Consider the following 17,236-nt stretch of genomic DNA (forward strand, 5'->3'; position numbering starts at 1 on the left):
AGTGTTAGTGTCTGTGAAAAGACAATATTCTCTCTAAAGCAATAAGGGGGTGATGGGCCAGGGGGAAATGTCTTGCTGCTGCTGGCCCCCAGCTTCCCTTCCCTCTTGCCATTGTGGTGGCATTGGAGGAGTGGGAGAGACTCCTGTTGTGACTGAATGTAACCTACCCTGCCCCTGCCACAGCCAATGCAGGGGGAGGGGGGGCACTTGTCTCTTCCTACCCCTTCCCCCAGCTAAAGAGACTTTGAACTTGGGGGCCCATGAGCCTGGAGAGGCCTTAACCCTGTGAGGAAGTGTAGGGGGAGCCCTCTCCCACCCATCCCCTCTGAGAGTGGTCAATGTTTACAAGGCCTGAGCCCCTAGCCCAGGGACTCAGATGCCCCCCCCCCCCCATCCTTCCCCATCCCAGTCTTACAGGGCCCTGCTGCTCCACCCTGCCCCTTTGGGGTTCAGGGTAGTGTAGGTGTCCTGTGTATCCCAGTTTACCCTACCTCTACCCTGTGTGACTTCCCTAATACCCACTCTTGTAAATACTCCCAATAAAACTTGGTGTGTTCTCCCATCTACCTTGTCTGCTGCCTTTTCCATGGTACTGATCTGGGGCAAGGGCACAGTTGGCTGGGGTTGTATGCATCTGAGAAATGCTGGCCTCAGCCTTATGTAGAGCAAGAATGGGGTACCCTCTGTCTAGAGCTTAGAGGAGCCCAATACCCACTGCCTATCTGCTTTTTGGAGGCAAGGAAGACAGCAAGCAAGGAGACTAGGTACAGAGTTGGAAGTGGTTCCTTTATGGAAAAACTGAAAATATAATAAAAATTAAAATAAAACCAGTTAAAAAAGCCAGCCCCTGGAGTTCCCACCTCCTGCCTCTGGCCCTCCAGAGGGGTGACGCCCTGGCCCCAGGGCAGCAAAGGGTGAGGGCTTTCCTGCCCTTCCTCTTCCCCCATTCCATCCCCGACTTTTATCTCCACAGTGGGGGCCCCCTCCCCCCCGAGAGGAACCAAACCTGGGTATGGGAGCAGGACCCAAGGCCCTGTAGCCCAGGGAGGGAGGCTTGGCATGTGTACCCAGCCCCAAAGCTCCGGGCCTGTAGTGTGGGCATGGGCAGGGCTGCTCCCTGCCTGGCCCATCTGGGGTTGGGGAGGTTAGTTCCAGATCTTGAGGAAGGAGTCCCAGGAGCCTGTAGCCACGGCCATCCCATCATCTGTGACCCCAAGGCAGCTCACACGGTTATCATGGCCAGCAAGGACACCTGGAGAAGAAAGACAAGGCCGTAGGAACTAGTGTGGCCCCCACTTGCCACCTCTGCCTTGTGGGCCCCAAGTCTTCACCTGCACGGTCACCCTTCATGGCATCCCAGATGTTGCAGTTGAAGTCGTCGTAGCCAGCGAGCAGCAGCCGGCCGCTGCGCGAGAAGGCAACCGAGGTGATGCCGCAGATGATGTTGTCATGGGAATACATGAGCAGCTCCTGATCAGCCCGCAGGTCAAACAGGCGACATGTGGCGTCATCTGATCCCGTGGTGAAGGCATAGCCATTGGGGAAGAACTGCAAGATTTGGGCCAGAGATGATGAGGGCGAGGCCGGGGTGTGGGACTTGGGGGCCTGCCACCATGCTCCTCCTGACTTACAGCCACAGCATTGATGTCTGATTCGTGACCTATGAATGTCTGTCGGCACATGGAATCCCGAACGTCCCACAGCTTGATGGAGGCGTCGCAGGCACCTGACACAAAGGTGCGGCCATCGGGGGCCAGTGACAGGGACATCACATCCCCACTGTGTCCAGCAAACCCCACCGTCTGCTGGCCTGTCTCAATGTCCCACAGGGCACTGGAGAGGCAACAGGAGGAAGGATCAGGAAAGAACTGAAGGAGAGAATCCCTGGCTTTCCTACCATATGAGCCCAACCCTGACAGGGCCCTCTGCAAAGAAAGCCTGGAACCCCACGTGGCAGGGGAGCCACTTGGCCGCCACCCAGAGAGGAAGACTAGGTGCTCTTCTAGAAGTGTGCCACCAGCTGGGCCCTGGATCACCCAAAGGCAGGGAACCCAGCCTGGCAGAGCCTCACCAGGTGGTATCCCCAGAGCTGGTGATGATCTGGTTGTCGTCCAGGAAGCGGCAGCATGAAAGGTACCCTTGAGAAAGGGGGTTGTGGTCAGGCATTTTAGTGAGAAGAGTGTATGTCTTCCCTTCCCCTGACAATGTCCTTGCCTATTCTTACGGCTCCACTCACCAGTGTGGCCAGGCAGCTCTCTGCTGACCCTGACGTTGCCCTCTCGGGTCTTGAGACTGTAGATGGAACAGATGTTGTCCAAACCCCCACAGGCCACAAAGTTCCCTGAGGGGGCGTAGGCACAGGTCATGACCCAGGAGGAGCGCAGCGGGATGGCATGGACCTGGAGGAGACCAGCACCCCTAGTCAGTCAGCCAGGGACTGGCAAGCCCTACCCTACCCCTTTGGTTGCCAGCTTTACCTTGTTAGTGGTGTAGCTGTCCCAGATGATGAGCTTTCCGTCCTGGGAGGCGCTGACCAGCAGCCTGGGCCAGCGTGGGGAAGGCAGACAGCTTAGAGTATGGAAGACAGGGGACCCCCAACCCTCTGTCTAGAGCTTTTTACAGGCATTCCCCCAAATCTCAGTATGACCCTGAATCCCTGGTCTTCTAGGTTCTCCCCACCAGACCTACGGGTCCCCCCATACCCTGTGTCATCATTCTGCCCATTATATAAAATCACCCCAGAACCTAGGGGCACTAAAGCGGAGGCCACCCACACACCTTGAGTCTGTCCCCCAGTGCATGGCATAAATTTTTGCCAGGTGTCCACGGAGGGTCCTCCGTGTTCTCATCTGAATTCGCCCCACTGGGTCCAGCCCAGCTGTGATCTGGAACAACAGAGAGATTGAGGTGGTACAAGGAGATCCAAGCAACGGAGAATGCCTTCCAACCCCCCCCCCCCCATCCTTCAGGGCCCCAGGATAGCTCTGTAGTCACCTCACCTGGGTCAGTGTGGAATCCCCGCATGCTTTTCTGGCGTCCTGTAAGTGATGGGCAGTGCAAGAGAGGGGAAGGAGAGAATCAAATGCGGAGGTGAGGAAAGAGTAAAGAAAACAGGAGACAAGGGGGAATATAAGTCGGAGACATTTGGAGACTAGGATCCCCTTTCCCCTCCCACCCTGCAACACACTGACACACCGGCCACAGGCAACCCAGTCTGCTCAGGTCAAAGGGAACACACTCAAGCCACGCCTGGCCGGGCTCAGCCTCCCCATCACAGCCACCAGGCCCTCACCCGGATCTGGTTCCGGAGCTGCTCGGCCTCCTGTCTCAGTTGCTCCAGCTCACTCATGGCGCCGGGCCCGTGGGGCGGGGTTGGGGGCGGCTGGGGGCCGCGGGACGGGGGCTGGGGGAGGCAGCTCCTGGCCGCTGGCCCGAGGCCTGGGAGGGGGGAGAATGCAAGGCTGACGTCAGGCCCAAGACGGCCCGGGAAGCAGCAGGGAAAGGCGGGGTGGAAGCGCGCGGCCAGGAAAGGGTCTGCTGGGCAGGGGGAGCAGAGGACGTGGTACCCGGGGAAGGTTCGGGGTCTCCGGCACCCGAGAGACGTTGCCAAGGAACAAACGACTTCCCCAATCTTCCTCCTGGGCCCCCGGAAACGGAGTGGGAAGTGCAAGAGGAAGGGCAGGGGAAACCCCTCCCTCGGACAGCAGCCCGGGCGGGACACTAGGGCGGCAGGAACTGGGGATGGGGGGGGGGGGGGGAGACCCTTCGAAAACAGACCTGGCGTCCGCGCCAGCCCGCACAAGGCGCCGCCCTCCCAGCACCTAATTTTAAAAAGGGGCGGTGCCTCTTTAAATTCACCCCCACACACCGCACACCCTCCACACACACCCCCAGCTAAAACAGAGGTGGTGATGGGGGGGGTGAAATGAGGGGAGAAGCTAGGCTGTTCGTGGGGTTGCCTAGGCAACCGTCACCCGGACTGAGAGCACCTCATTGGTGAAGTGCCCCCACCCTAGCCTCGTTGCCAAGGCAACCGCATCCGCGGCAGAGACCTGTAGGGTGGGTGACCCCACCCCCGGCCCCCATCGCCCCCGCCCGACCTAGTCTCCCTCCTCTTACCCAGAACCGGCCAGGGTGGCTGTTTACGGGATTTGGGAAAAGCCGATTGAGCACTAATAGGTTTGGGACGGCTCAACCCGGGATAATCCCCATTCCGGGCCGGCTGCACCCTATTAGCCGCTGGTTAGTGCGAGAGTAGTGGGGAAAGCAAGCCCCCAGGCCTCCAGCTCCCTTCGGCACCGAGGTCGTCCGCCCCGCCGCGCCCGCACAAAGCCCGTGGGAGCCTCTCAGAAGTAATTAGGGCTCCGAAGAGAGGCCCCTGGCCCCGGGGCGCGGAGCTGCTCTCTCCCAGGCGCCGGCGAGCGGCCCCAGGCGGCTCGGCCCGATGCCCCTAGGTACCCCTAGAGCCCAGCTCTGCGCCCAGGAGCCCCCGAGGCCTAGCTGGCACCGCTCCAGCCTCCGACGTCCTGCCTTCCTGGGACACCTGTGCGATCTGGCCGTGTACACTGCGCTCTGACGACCCAGGCGTCCCCCACCCAGCTCCCACTTCCCCCAGCCACTGGGCGTTCCTCTTCCCCGAAGATATTTCCCCTCCGTAAGTTCAGCTTTCTGCGCCAGTGACAGAGGATGCCCCTCCAACATGAGATGGGAGGGGGCAACGACACAGCTACCACCCCACCCCAGCTGTGGACAAAAGCCCCTTCCTTCCAGCTGCCAGCAGCCCAGGTCCGGCCTCAATGACACAGGCCTGAGGCAGAAGGAAAACAGGCCAGGAAGAAGACACTGGGTCGGGGGCCATGCTCTCGGCCCTTAGATCCCCATTACCCTCCAAGGTTCCCTCAGCAGCTCCTCGATTCTAGGGATAAAGCAACCATAGCCCCCCCCCAACAATAAAAGGGTGCCACCGCCTCCGCAGGTGTGAGAGACAAGGGAAGGTCCTTAGATCTGGCAGCTGGACGGCGCAGGCTGCTGCCGCGCTGCGAAGTGCAGTGGGCCAGGCCCTCCAGCTCGTAGGACCTCCATTTTGCCCAAAACAAAGCTGGGCGAAGGGACAGGCGATTAGGTGCCAGACCTGGGGTAAGGATTTGTAAAAAGAATAAGGTGCTGAGATCTCTAGTTTAGGGTTCGGGACTGAGGAAACACTGCCAGAGCCCCAATCAAGAGACAGTAGGGTGGAGACGAAGACAAGGGTGGCCTTGAGGCCTTAGCTGTATCTCCTAAGGGTTCTAGAGTTCTGCAAGGCGAACGCAAGCAAGGGTGTGAAACGAGTGGGCTCGAGGGTTGTTACCCAGGGACAGGCAGCGGGGTGATGGTGGGGAAAGGGGGCGGGACAGGACTTAGAAGAAACCCGGAATTTAGCCCCCCAACTATTAGGGGAGCAAGAGGCAGGCGGGGGCTGGGATGAGGGTCTAGAGTCAAAAAAATTGCCAGATACTGCAGGGAGCGCATGCATTATTGAAGCCGAGGGTCCCCCCCCCCCCAGTTCCCCTTCCGGGTTTGGAAACGACCGGGCCAGAGGAAGGGAGGGAGGTCTGGGGAGTTACGTCCGTTTCCCAAGAGCCAAACCCGGGAGACGGAAGGAACCGAGGCTTCCCCCTGCCACACACACACCCGTGGGAATTTGGGGCTGGGGGAGATGAGGACTCCTTTTGTCAGCGGAGGTACCTGAGGTGGTGGGACTCTGCCAAAGGGTCGCTTGGAGGAGCGCGGGAGGTCCTGTCTTCCTCCGCGGCGGAGGCGGCAGCGGCGGCGACGCGGATGGATTTCCTCAGTCACCCCAACTCAACCGTCCAGCGCAGCTCTCCCCAGAGCGGAGGGATCCCGCCCGCCAGTGACGCGGCCGTCGCCGCCGCGCCCAGGGCCAGGCTGGACGAGACCAACTACCCAAGGGAGGGAAGATCAGAGGCAAAAAACACCACTCCAGGGGCAAAAACTGACTCGGTCACAATAAAGGCACAATTTCGCGTTTTTTCTAACTCATCAGAGATCACAAGGCGTAATTTACTTCCTGCAAAAGAGCAAGACATCCTCCCTAGAGACAGCAGAAGTGGTATAGGCATAAGGGAGGGTGAAAAAAAAAATCCGGTCACGTGATCAAACTCCTTCACCACCACCACCCCCCGGATTGGGCGGCTCCACACTGGATGCAAGAAGGCCCAATTCTCGGCTTGACCACGCCCCTCGGGTGAGGCCACGCCCTTCCCCGGAGGCGGAGCTAGAGAAGTCTAAACCAGTGCAGAACAGCCGGCAGAAAAAGACAGCGAGTGGTTGGTGACCACTAGAATCCCATAAAATGCAAGTTAGAGGGACTTACACCCAGACAAGTCTTCAAACGCAGGCCTGTGGGGAGTTGTAGGCTCCCTAGACTAGGCCTCAAACCGCTGCAGTAACAGTTCATATTTATTGATTTGCATACTTAAATGGTTGGGGTTTTTTTTTTGGGGGGGGGAGGTTGTTTTGTTTTGTTTTTGTGATAGAGCATCATGAGCTCAGTACACAGCCCAGGATGACCCTAAACTGATAATCCTCCTGCTTGCACCTACTGAGTTCTGGAATCACAGGTACACATCCCTGTGCCTGATTTATTTATCGTGGAACTTAGGGCTTCGTGCATGCTGGGCAAACACTCCACTAATGAACGGGACCACATCTACGGCCAATACTTTTGTTTATTGATCCTCAGGATACTGACTATGGACTCAGTTTGCAGAGCTGAGACACGGACTCAACCGTTGAAGGAAACTCCACTGTGGGGCACCCCACCAAGGAAACACAACCTGAATGAGCCTGGATTTTCATATCTGCTAAATGGGTATGTTGAAGGTCATCCTCAAGTCTCCTGGATTGTTGGAGGACTGACCTCCATAGATTGTGAAAATGTTTTGGCAAAGTCCAAGTTACCCTGTGGCCTTCGAGACAGCCTTTGGAGTTTAGGAGATCAAAACACACTATTCAAAATATACTGTAGGGGAGTATACTTGTTGAGACAGAAGAATCGAGAGTTCATGCTTGTCTTCACCGACATACTGAGTTGGAGGCCAGCCTGAGCCACAAGAGACCTTGTGTCAAAAAGTGTGTTGGGGGAGGGGATTGGAGAGATGGCTCCGTCAGCAAACTGCTTGTCATGCAAGCCTGAGTTTGATGCCAGAAAACTAAGTTAAAAAAAAAAAAAATCTAGGCACAGTGGTCACTCCTATAGCCCTCACACTTGCAGGCAAGGAAGGGAAGATCTCTGAGAGCTTGTGGGTCAGCCAGCCTAACTCAGAAAGTTCACATAAGGGTTCTCACGTTCAGTGAGAGATCTTGTTTCAAATATTTAAGCAGGAGCAGCAGTTAAGAGCACTTAATTGCTCTTCAAGAGGACCAGGGGTCAGTCGCCAGGCCCCACATGGTGGCTTAGAATGTTGTCTATGTAACTTCAGCACCAGGCAATCAAATGTGTTCTGTTGATGCATCAGACACATGCCCATGGAATTCTCACACGTACATAAACGCAAAATACCCATACATATAAAATGGCCGCAAAATAACTGATTCCACCTCTGCCCACTTAAACCTCGAAGGCACCAGAAGTGGTAGCCCACACTTGTAACACCAGACCTCCATAACAGCACCCTGTCTCAAAAGCACCGGACAGGGAGCAAGACAATGCCAGCCATACCACCCGTTCACCTTTTCCTTCAGTTGGCATTCGTTGTGCACAGATCACACGCCTGTGCACTTACGAAGCCCACGACTTAACATAGCTAACAGGTTCAACATTACAGTTTGGAAAAGACTTCATAGTTTACTTCGGTTTCCTCAAAGTACAGAGGGCCAAAGTGACTTCCTTAAAGTCACGTAGGTGAGCTAGCTGCCTAAAGCCAGCCTCTGCAGAGCTGCGGCCTCTCAGGCTGATTTCAGTTTTAATGGGTTCCCCTGTTTTAGTTCATCCAGCCAATAGTTACTGAACCTCGGGCCTATTCACTGAGGGTGCAGCAGCTCACCTTGCAAGGAGCCTGTGGCCTACAGAGGAGAAAGACAGAGGGCCAGCCTGGAAATCAAGTGAGGGTCGATGCTCTGGGTGGGTTGCTTTGCTTTTTATGACAGAAGCAACTTAAGGAAGGCTTCATTCGGGTTCACGGTTCGAGGGGATACAGTCCACTGTGGTGGAGCGAGCTTAAAAGCAGGGGCCTGAGGAACTGGTCACAATTGCTTACACACAGTCCGAAAGCAGAGAGATGAACACTGGTGCTCGGCTGGCTTTCTCCTTTTTATTCAGTCCAGGGCCTCAGATGAAGCCATGGTACCCCTCATACTCAAAGTGGGTCTTCCCAGCGCCACTGAGTCTTTCTGGAAACACCATTTCAGACACACCTAGAAGCTTGTTTCCGAGGTGACCCTGACTCCTGTCAACTTGGCAATCAAGATTAGCAATCATGGGGTTGGAAAGGTGGTTAAGAGTACTCGTTATTGTTGCAAGGGACCCAGGTTCGATTCTCAGGACCCCACAGGGAGGCTCACCACTCATGTAGGCACCAGGTATGCATCTGATGAACAGACATACTTGCAGAAAAACTGCTCACACATAAAACAGTGGTGTGGTGACACACATCTTTGTTCCCAGCACTTGGGAGGCAGAGGCGCGTCGATCTCTGAGTTGGAGGCCAGCCTGGTCTACAGAGTAAGTTCCAGGACAGCCGAGGCTACACAGAGAGACTATGTCTGAAGATACATATATCTTCGTGGAGTTCATTATGGTGTTTTCATACATACATGCTATTGTGTTTGGTTTTTAATTCATTCTCTTTCTCCATTGCCTCAAAGAGGAGACACTTGAGGAGGAAGGTAAGAGCTTTAGATTTGGGGTACCAAAATGTTTACTGGATTGTATGGAAACTGCTCTAGGACTTGGCTTGGAATAGAGCCCCAAGAGCCTGTGGCACATTCAAGCAGATGAAGTCATTAAAAAAAAAAAAATGGCTTAAGGAAAAGACAAAATGGCCAAAGAGCAAACGCTAAGGGACTCCAGTATTTAGAGGTCAGGCACTGTCCAAACTGCCAAAGCGGAAGCCAGAGAGAGCTGCGGAGACAATCAGGAGAGTGTGGAGTTCTGGAATCCAAAAATGTCCTCGGTGAGGAACAGGAAAGGACAGTTAGTTGTTTCAGCGCTGCAGACAGATGAACCAAGACTTCTCTGCACTGTGTCCATGGGGCTGAGCAACACCGAGGCCACCGGGAGCCTCGTCTACACCATTTGCAAGGGCTTGAGAGGAGGCCTTTGGGTGGAACTGTGTAGCTATGTCCTCCAAATGGAAGCATTCGCTGCAGGAGGGAGGACGTAGGCTCGGGAAGATCAAGGAAGCTAAGGAAAACTGCAAGGCTCGGGGCACTTATGAAATTACAAGTCCCACAGGGCCCCTCCCCCAGCTTAGATAAGCAGCTCACCACTGCTAGCCAGCAGGAGGAGACTCTGGAGGGGCTCCCTGAACTGGGCAGGAAGCTCCAGAAGTGCTACTTTGTGTGCCTGGGGTGGTGGGGGTGGGGTGTTGAGACAGGGTCTCTCTGTGTAGCCCTGGCAGTCCTGGAACTTGCTCTGTAGACCAGGCTGCCCTCAAACTCTGGCTCTGCCTCCTGAGTGCTGGGATTAAAGGCCTGGGCCACTGCACCTGACCAAGTTGCTTTTTTCTGTGTCTTTGTGTATGTGGGTACAAGTAGCCAGACACGGGGTGTACAAATTTGTGAAAACCTTGGGTGTTGTTCCTCAGGAACACCATCCACTTTAGTTTTATTCCTTTTTTTCTTTGTGTGTGTGTGTGTGTGTGTGTGTGTGTGTGTGTGTGTGTGTGTGTGTGCGTGCGCGTCCATCCTGGTACTTGTGCACCCATGGAGGGCAGAGTGGTGTCAGGTGTCCGGCTCTGTTATTGTTCATCTTATTCCCTTGAGACAGGGTCTCTCACTGAACCTAGAGCGAGGCTGGCAGCCGCCAAGCCCCAGAGGTCTTCGGGTCTCTACCTCTCACAATGCCGACAGGAGTCCCAGGTGCACGCATGTGGACAACCTCGACCTCGGTGTTTTGTTTACAAGAGACCTTACATACGTACGTTGCAAACTCAGCTCTTTATGCTTTCATAGCCAGCATTCTGACCCCATGGCTACTGTCACAGGCCTTTCTCCTTGTATCTCACTGACCTGAAACTCACTGATTCAGTATAGATGACTGCCCAGTGAGTCCAGGCATCCCCCTGCCTCCACCTCTCCGGTGCTGAGCTTTGGTGCTGAACTTTCTAAACGCCTACCGGCTTTTCCACGTGGCTTTTAGCGTGGCTGGGGTCCTTGGGCTTACCGTTGGAGCTGTCTTCCCAGTCCCCAGGGGGGAGGGGCTTGTTTCTATAATCTATCATTGGTCTTACATCTTCCATTTGGTCAAATGGTAGTTTTGTTCACATTTACCCAGGAAAAGTCATAATTGAGATGAAGGTGCATGAGCAGTGAGCCAACTGGAGGGAAAACCTAAATGACCCAGGCTTTGGAAACTGGGGTTTAGAGAAGGAGGGGTGGGCGGGGCGTCCTAGGAGGCTCCTGTAGAGTCACAATCTCTACTGGTTTGCTTGTTTGTTTATTTTTGGTGGTGGTGGTGGTGGTTAGCAAAAGGAATGGAATCAAACCCAGGTTCATGCAAATGCCCTCCCACTGTTAATGTCCCAAGCTGAGATTTACTTTCATTTTAATTATTTACTCACTTTAGGTATATATATGGGTTTGGTTTTGTTTTGTTTTTATCCCCCCCCCCCCCCCCCCCCCGAATAGGGATTCACTATGTAGCCCAGGCTGGTCTTGAACTCCTAATCCTCCTGCCCCAGCCTCCTGAATGTTGGGATTACAGACATATGAAATCATGCTTGAAATAATTAGTTTTTTTCCCCTTTAACAAGTTTTAAGTTAATTCTTAAAGTCAACATACGACGTGATGGATGTCGTTCTGACATGTATACATGCCATCACTGAGCTTTGTCCACCCCTCCCCCAGTGCCCTTGCCCACCCTCTTCTCCTCTCCTTTAGCTAGTTCCCTTCCTTCCCTCAAACAATTCTCCTTTCCGCTTCTCGTCACGTGAATTTCATTACCCTCTCCCTCCCCTGACTCCCTCCATTAAGATCTCTTCCTCCCGTGGGGATGTCAGGATGGCTCAGGGGATAAAGGCACTTGGTGCCAAGCCTCCTCTTGGTCCCTAGCATCCTCATGGTAGAAGGAGAGAACCAACTCTTGCAAGATGTCCTCTGGTCTCCACACACATGCTATGGTACCTGTATACACACACACACAAACACACACGCGTACACACACATACACAGACACACATACACACAGAGACACATAGAGACACATATACACAGACACACATGTGCACATACATACACATATACACAAACACACATACACACAGACACAAACACACACACATACATATACAAACACACATAAGCACACACACAGACACATACACACACAGAGACACATGCACACAGAGACACATACACATACACACACAAACACACACAGAGACACACAGACACATACACACACATACACAAACACACACACATAGACATACACACAAGCACACAGAAACACAGACACACACATGTACACACACACATACACACACACACACACACATGCTCAGTCTGTTTCTACTTCCACTACTTACATACCATCCACACACGCATTTCAGTTACTACTTCATTTTGTTTATTAGTGTCCTCATGTGTGTGTTTGTGATGTGCAGGGTGTGAGTGCAGGCCCATGCTTGCCACGTGCGCATGTGGAAGCCAGAAGACAGCTTGCAGGAAGCAGTGCTCTCTTCCACCAGCTAGGTCCCGTGGATGGAACTTGAATTGTCTGAAGTGTCCGAAAGGCCCTTAAACCCACTGAGTCATCTTGCCACCTGAACCCCGCTTTTACATCTTATTTTATTCATTATTTTTAGTTGAGCACTCAAGGACTGAGATCATCTTCACCCCGACTTCTGCCTCCCCCTTCCTCACACCCCCAACACTCCCCCTTCATTCTCTTTCCTTTTATTTTTCTGTACCCTGCTGAGTGCAATCAGTGTTGCCTGTTGGAATATTTATTTATTGGTTTTTGTTGAGTGTGTGCACATGTGTGTGTGTGAGAGAGAGAGAGAGAGAGAAAGAGGGACAGGCAGACAGACAGAGATAGACAGAGACAGGAAGACAGAGACAGACAGACAGAGATAGGCGCCATCACTGCACTTTGTTCATCCCTCTTTGTCAGACAGAGACAGACAGAGACAGATAGAGACAGAGAGACAGGCAGAGATAGACAGATATGAATGTGGCTGCTTGTGATTGCACATGTGTGTGTAGGTTCACATGCATGTAGACAGAGGCGACAGCTCAAAGGCAGGTGTCTTCCTCTATTATTGTCTATTTGGTAAGACAGGGTTGTCTTGGTGAACCTGGAGTTCACTAATTGGCTAGGCTGGCTGGCCAGTGACTTTCAGACACCTGCACCTGCTGTCTCCTCTTGCTGAGTCCAGACCTGTGCCAACACACCTGGCGTCTTGCCATGGGTGCCAGAGCGGAACTCCAGGCCTTATGCTTGCATATCAGGCATTTTTACAGACTGCTCCATCTTCTCTGGCCCCTTCCCCACTTAGCTCTCTAGGAGCGCTCAAAGCCCGGTTGAATCTTCCCAGTGTGCAGAACTGGCATCTGTCCAACCGCAGGCTGAATATCCGCCTTTGGATGCTCACGAACAGTGGCGTGTTGGCGGCAGCTTGTGCCAGCTCATACCAGCTCGGGAGAGCCCATTGTCCACCTCAACTCCCTAACCGCTTATCCAGTGAATTGATGTGGATTGTAGGAACTTGAAATCAGCCTCTGCTAAAGTATTTACATCATAGAAATCAACAAATGCTTCTAGTCAGCCCTCCCCACTCCCCACATCCACATCCGAAGAGTCACTCACTCCAAGAGCTGGTAAGATGGCTCCACGTGTCACTGCCTGCTGTGCGAGCATCAGGACTTAAGTTTGAATGTTTAAAATCATATTTTGTTTTTAAGTGAAATAAGACAGTATATAACCTATATAACTATATAACACCTACACAACAGTCTATGACACCTATAACCCCAGTACTGAGCAATAGAGGCAGACAGGTCCTGAGGACTCAAAGGATAACCAACCTACCTGAGGCAGTGAGCTCCAAGTCCAATGAGAGGCTCTGTCTCAAAAGATAAGGTGAATAGTGATAGAGGAAGTCACCCTTTGTGGACTTCAGGACCCAAGATAAGCCAGCATAGGTGAGTGCACTCAAATCTCTCTCTCTCTCTCTCTCTCTCTCTCTCTCTCTCTCTCTCTCTCTCTCTCTCACACACACACACACACACACAGAGACACAGACACACATACACACAGACAAACACACAGACACACACAGACACACAGACACACACACACTGACTGCATACTGTTGTTCACAGATACCTCAACATATTCTCAACCAAGAGAAATTGTTTCTTTGAGACAGGGTACATCAAGGGTGACCTAGAACTCCTGCTCTTCCTGCCTCTACAGGTCCTGGGGTGGAAGGTGTGCATCACCAGGCCCAGTTCTGTGTGGTGCTGGGGTGGAACTGAGGGCTTTTGTGTGCTAGGCAAGCAGTCTGTCAACTGAGTCACTTTCCACACCTTAAGTTTTTGTAGTTTTTTTTTTTTTTTTTTTTTTTTTAATTAGCTGACAGGGTCTCAACTATGTGGTCTAAGTCAGCTTCAAACTTGTCATCCACAGAGATGAAGAGTTGTCTCAGCAGTTAAGAAACACACTGGCTGTTCTTTCAGAGGATAGAAGATCACTGTCAACACCCATGTTGGGTGACTTGCAACCTCCTGTAACTCCACCCTCAAGAGATACAATACCCTGGCCTCTACAGGCATTCAAACTCACATGTGCAGACAGGGACACAAAAAATAATCAAAGTAAATCTTAAGAAAAACTTGCCAGGCGTTGGTGGCACACACTTTTAATTCCAGCAGTTGGGAGGCAGAGGTAGTTGGATCTCTGAGTTTGAGGCCAGCCTGGTCTACAGAGTGAGTTCCAGGACAGCCAGGACTACACAGAGAAACTCTGCCTCAGAAAGGACGAAAGAAAGAAAGAAGGAAAGAAAGAAAGAAAGGAAGGAAGGAAGAAAGAAAGGAAGGAAAGAGAGAGAAAGAGAGAAAAGAAGGAAGGAAGGAAAGAAAGAAGGAAAAAAGAAAGAGAGGGAGAGGGAGAGAAAGAAAGAGAGTCCTTGCATTCCTCTGGTGTCCTGGCCTTATGGTTGTGCACCTTCATGTCCACCTATCCTAAACTAAGCTTGCCATCTTCCCCAGCAGCTTCTCCTGCCAGCCCTGGACTAACCACCCAGGAGCACCTCATTCTCTCATACCCAACTGTAACAAAGAGAACAGCTAGGCACAGTCACTTAGGCCTTTAATCTCAGTCTTCGGAAATCAAAACCACGAGTGTTGCCCTGAGTTCAAGGCCAGTGTGCGCTGTGCAGTGAGCTCATGAGTCTGAGCAAAGCAAAGCAAAGCAAAGCAAAGCAAAGCAAAGCAAGGCAAAGCAAAGCAAAGCACAGCGCTAATTGTAGCAGTAACCCTCCTATGAGATGCTGAAGAGGCAGAGGCAGGAGGATGGAGGGTTTGAGGCCACCCTGGCCTACACCTTAAAAGAAAAAACAAGAAAGCAGGCAATGACCTAACAAGCCCCAAAGAGACATTCTGGGACAATAGGACCACAAGTCTTTCTCTTCTGTTCAGAAGCTGATCAGATACAAAGAAGGCTGGGATGTGCTGTTGCTAGACATGCATTAATCTAGAATATTGTTAGAAAGACAAAGGATCAGTTAGGCATGGTGTCACGTGGCTGTAGTGTCAGCCTTCAGGAGTTGAAGGACAGCTTGGACTATAAACCCAGACTGTGTCTGGGCTAGGGGAACTAGATTTCAGCGAAAGGCTAGCGGTTTGCATCACTGTCTCTTAAATCCCCCACTCAACACCAGCTGCTGCTTCCTTGGTTCCAACTTGTTTTCTGGCTCTGAGATGGCCCTTCTCTAACCAACTACTAATTAGCTGCCAGATATCTTTCTTACATGCAAATTGGATCATATAACTTCCCTGTTCCAAAGCATGCAGTTGGGCCTGGAGCACAGCTACAAGATGGAGGAGCTGCCTAGAATCCCCCAGTGAGGGGCTGGGGGCGTGGCTCAGTGGTAGGGCGCCTGCCTAGAATCCCCCAGTGAGGGGCTGGGGGCGTGGCTCAGTGGTAGAGCCCCTGCCTAGAATCCCCCAGTGAGGGGCTGGAGGTGTGGCTCAGTGGTAGGGCCCCTGCCTAGAATCCCCCAGTGAGGGGCTGGGCGTGTGGCTCAGTGGTAGGGCCCCTGCCTAGAATCCCCCAGTGAGGGGCTGGGGTGTGTCTCAGTGGTAGAGCCCCTGCCTAGAATCCCCCACCGAGGGGCTGGGCTTGTAGCACAATGGCAGAGAGTTTGCACGACATGTACAAGGCCCTAGCTTCAGTCCTCAATCCTGTACAATAAACACTGACATGGTCATTTCTCGTTGCTTCCTTCAGAAGAGCCAAACTTAGCTGCATGACACCCAGCCAGGTCATGCGCCCTCCATTCACAATGACTTGCACGCAGACTCCAACTCTATCACTCATACAAAAAAATTTTTTTCAGGTCATTTTTCTGGGGCTCATTTTAGAGACTTCTTCCCTAGCCAGTATGGTTGCTTGTGTCCCATTGCAATGCTGGTCCCATCTCTTACTGCAGCCTTTACCAGGCTGAGTACTTCTGGATTCCTGCCACCTGTACTGGGCCAAGGACTTCCTGTGTAGCCAAAGCATTTGGTTTAATCTGGCAGAAGGTTAGATGAGACCCGGGCCAGCAAGAAACAGACTCTCACACGATGCCAAGTGTAGATAGAATACAATCCGCTCAGCAAAACAGCTGCTATCTTGACCAGATCAGCTGTGCCTGAGTGCAGATTCATCACAATTGGGCCTGTGGGCTGTCGACACTCTTTTATGAAAGAGGGAACGGGGAAGGTCATTGGAACCTTGGGTTCCAACCACTTTTCCCCAGCTGTGTGTATGCAGTTCTGCCTGGATATAAGTTAGACAGCAAAGTAGAAACTTAAGGGTTCTTTGGAAAGACAACTGTGTTGGATGGTGTTTTGCTGGGACAGACACATGAAAGAGCATATTTTTTTTTCTGAAGCAGCCACAAGTAAAAGGATGTTTTCTTAAAGTAGGCTCGTGAAGGAACGCTTTGCGGAAGCAGACGCAGGTGAAAGGGTGTTCTGCTAAAGCAAGCACGTGAAAGGACACGTGATGAAGGATTCTTGGCTAACGACACGCATGTCTTGGTCCCCCTTACATTGTATACTTGAGCTCCTTTTGTGGGAATGCCATAGAGATAAACGCACCAAAAATAAATAAATAAATAAATAAATAAATAAATAAATAAATAAATAAACAAACAAACCTCTGGTGGCCTGCTGAGGCTTCTTGCTGCTCCCTCAGACTCCGGCTAATTGGCAGAGTGATATCAGCTGAGACAGACCCAGGTTCTGGACAAGACACATGGTGAGGCAAGGCCCATGGAGGACACGTGATACATGGAGGGTGTATAAAAGGACTTGATGGACAGTGATGGAGGCTGGGCTCATTAGTTCCAGGGGGAAAGCTTGGTGGAATCCTGCTTTGGTTTATTGGGACCAAACGAGGAGGAGACGGGTAGAAAATATTGCTTATGTCTTCCCAGGGAAGAAATGTTCACAATACCAAGTCATTTCCAAGATAAGGGTCTGAAGGCCTAGGCCCGACCCTTGGATATCAATACCATGTTTGAGTTAGCCTGAATGTGGACATGGAATGTGGAGGGCTTTGTAGCGTGATTGAACTAATTATTTACCCATCTATTTTCCTGAATGAACATTAAACAGTCTCATCAGTATCTATACACCATTTTATTCTCAGTGCCCATTAGACACCTACAAAATATTTATGGATGGTCGGCAAGATACTCCAGCATCATGTCGGTAAAGGCACTTGCCGCCAAGCCTCGATCACCCGACTTCTATCCCTAGGACTTAGATTGTGGAAGGAGAACATTGACTCCTACAAGTTGT

The 17,236-nt window shown here is 52.2% G+C and overlaps 1 protein-coding gene and 1 long non-coding RNA gene across 2 annotated transcripts; one reads left to right on the forward strand and one right to left on the reverse strand.

The window, feature by feature from the left end:
- Positions 1–765: 765 nt before the first annotated feature.
- Positions 766–5,887, reverse strand: Gnb2 (G protein subunit beta 2). The gene is made up of 10 exons (XM_076923304.1): positions 5,725–5,887; positions 3,293–3,438; positions 3,000–3,038; positions 2,779–2,885; positions 2,478–2,541; positions 2,237–2,399; positions 2,072–2,138; positions 1,632–1,833; positions 1,332–1,548; positions 766–1,252 (listed from the first exon to the last, which is right to left on the reverse strand). Exons 2-10 carry the CDS (start codon positions 3,347–3,349, stop codon positions 1,146–1,148), a joined length of 1,023 nt encoding a protein of 340 aa, XP_076779419.1. The 5' UTR covers positions 3,350–3,438; positions 5,725–5,887; the 3' UTR covers positions 766–1,145.
- Positions 5,888–6,070: 183 nt separating this feature from the next.
- On the forward strand, positions 6,071–9,697 carry LOC143437954 (uncharacterized). The gene is made up of 3 exons (XR_013107104.1): positions 6,071–6,620; positions 6,743–6,871; positions 8,666–9,697. It is a non-coding gene; the product is annotated as an uncharacterized LOC143437954 (long non-coding RNA).
- The last annotated feature ends 7,539 nt before the right edge of the window (positions 9,698–17,236 follow it).

This window comes from Arvicanthis niloticus, chromosome 24 (genome assembly GCF_011762505.2).
Source record: "Arvicanthis niloticus isolate mArvNil1 chromosome 24, mArvNil1.pat.X, whole genome shotgun sequence".
NCBI classification, from domain to species: Eukaryota; Metazoa; Chordata; class Mammalia; order Rodentia; family Muridae; genus Arvicanthis; species Arvicanthis niloticus.

Coding starts and splice junctions, on each gene's coding strand:
- Gnb2 (XM_076923304.1), bottom strand. CDS start 3,349: ATGAGTGAGCTGGAGCAACTGAGACAGGAGGCCGAGCAGCTCCGGAAC. Junction 3,039..3,292: donor AGCTCCGGAACCAGATCCGG/GTGAGGGCCTGG, acceptor CATCACTTACAG/GACGCCAGAAAAGCATGCGG. Junction 2,886..2,999: donor GGGATTCCACACTGACCCAG/GTGAGGTGACTA, acceptor CTGTTGTTCCAG/ATCACAGCTGGGCTGGACCC.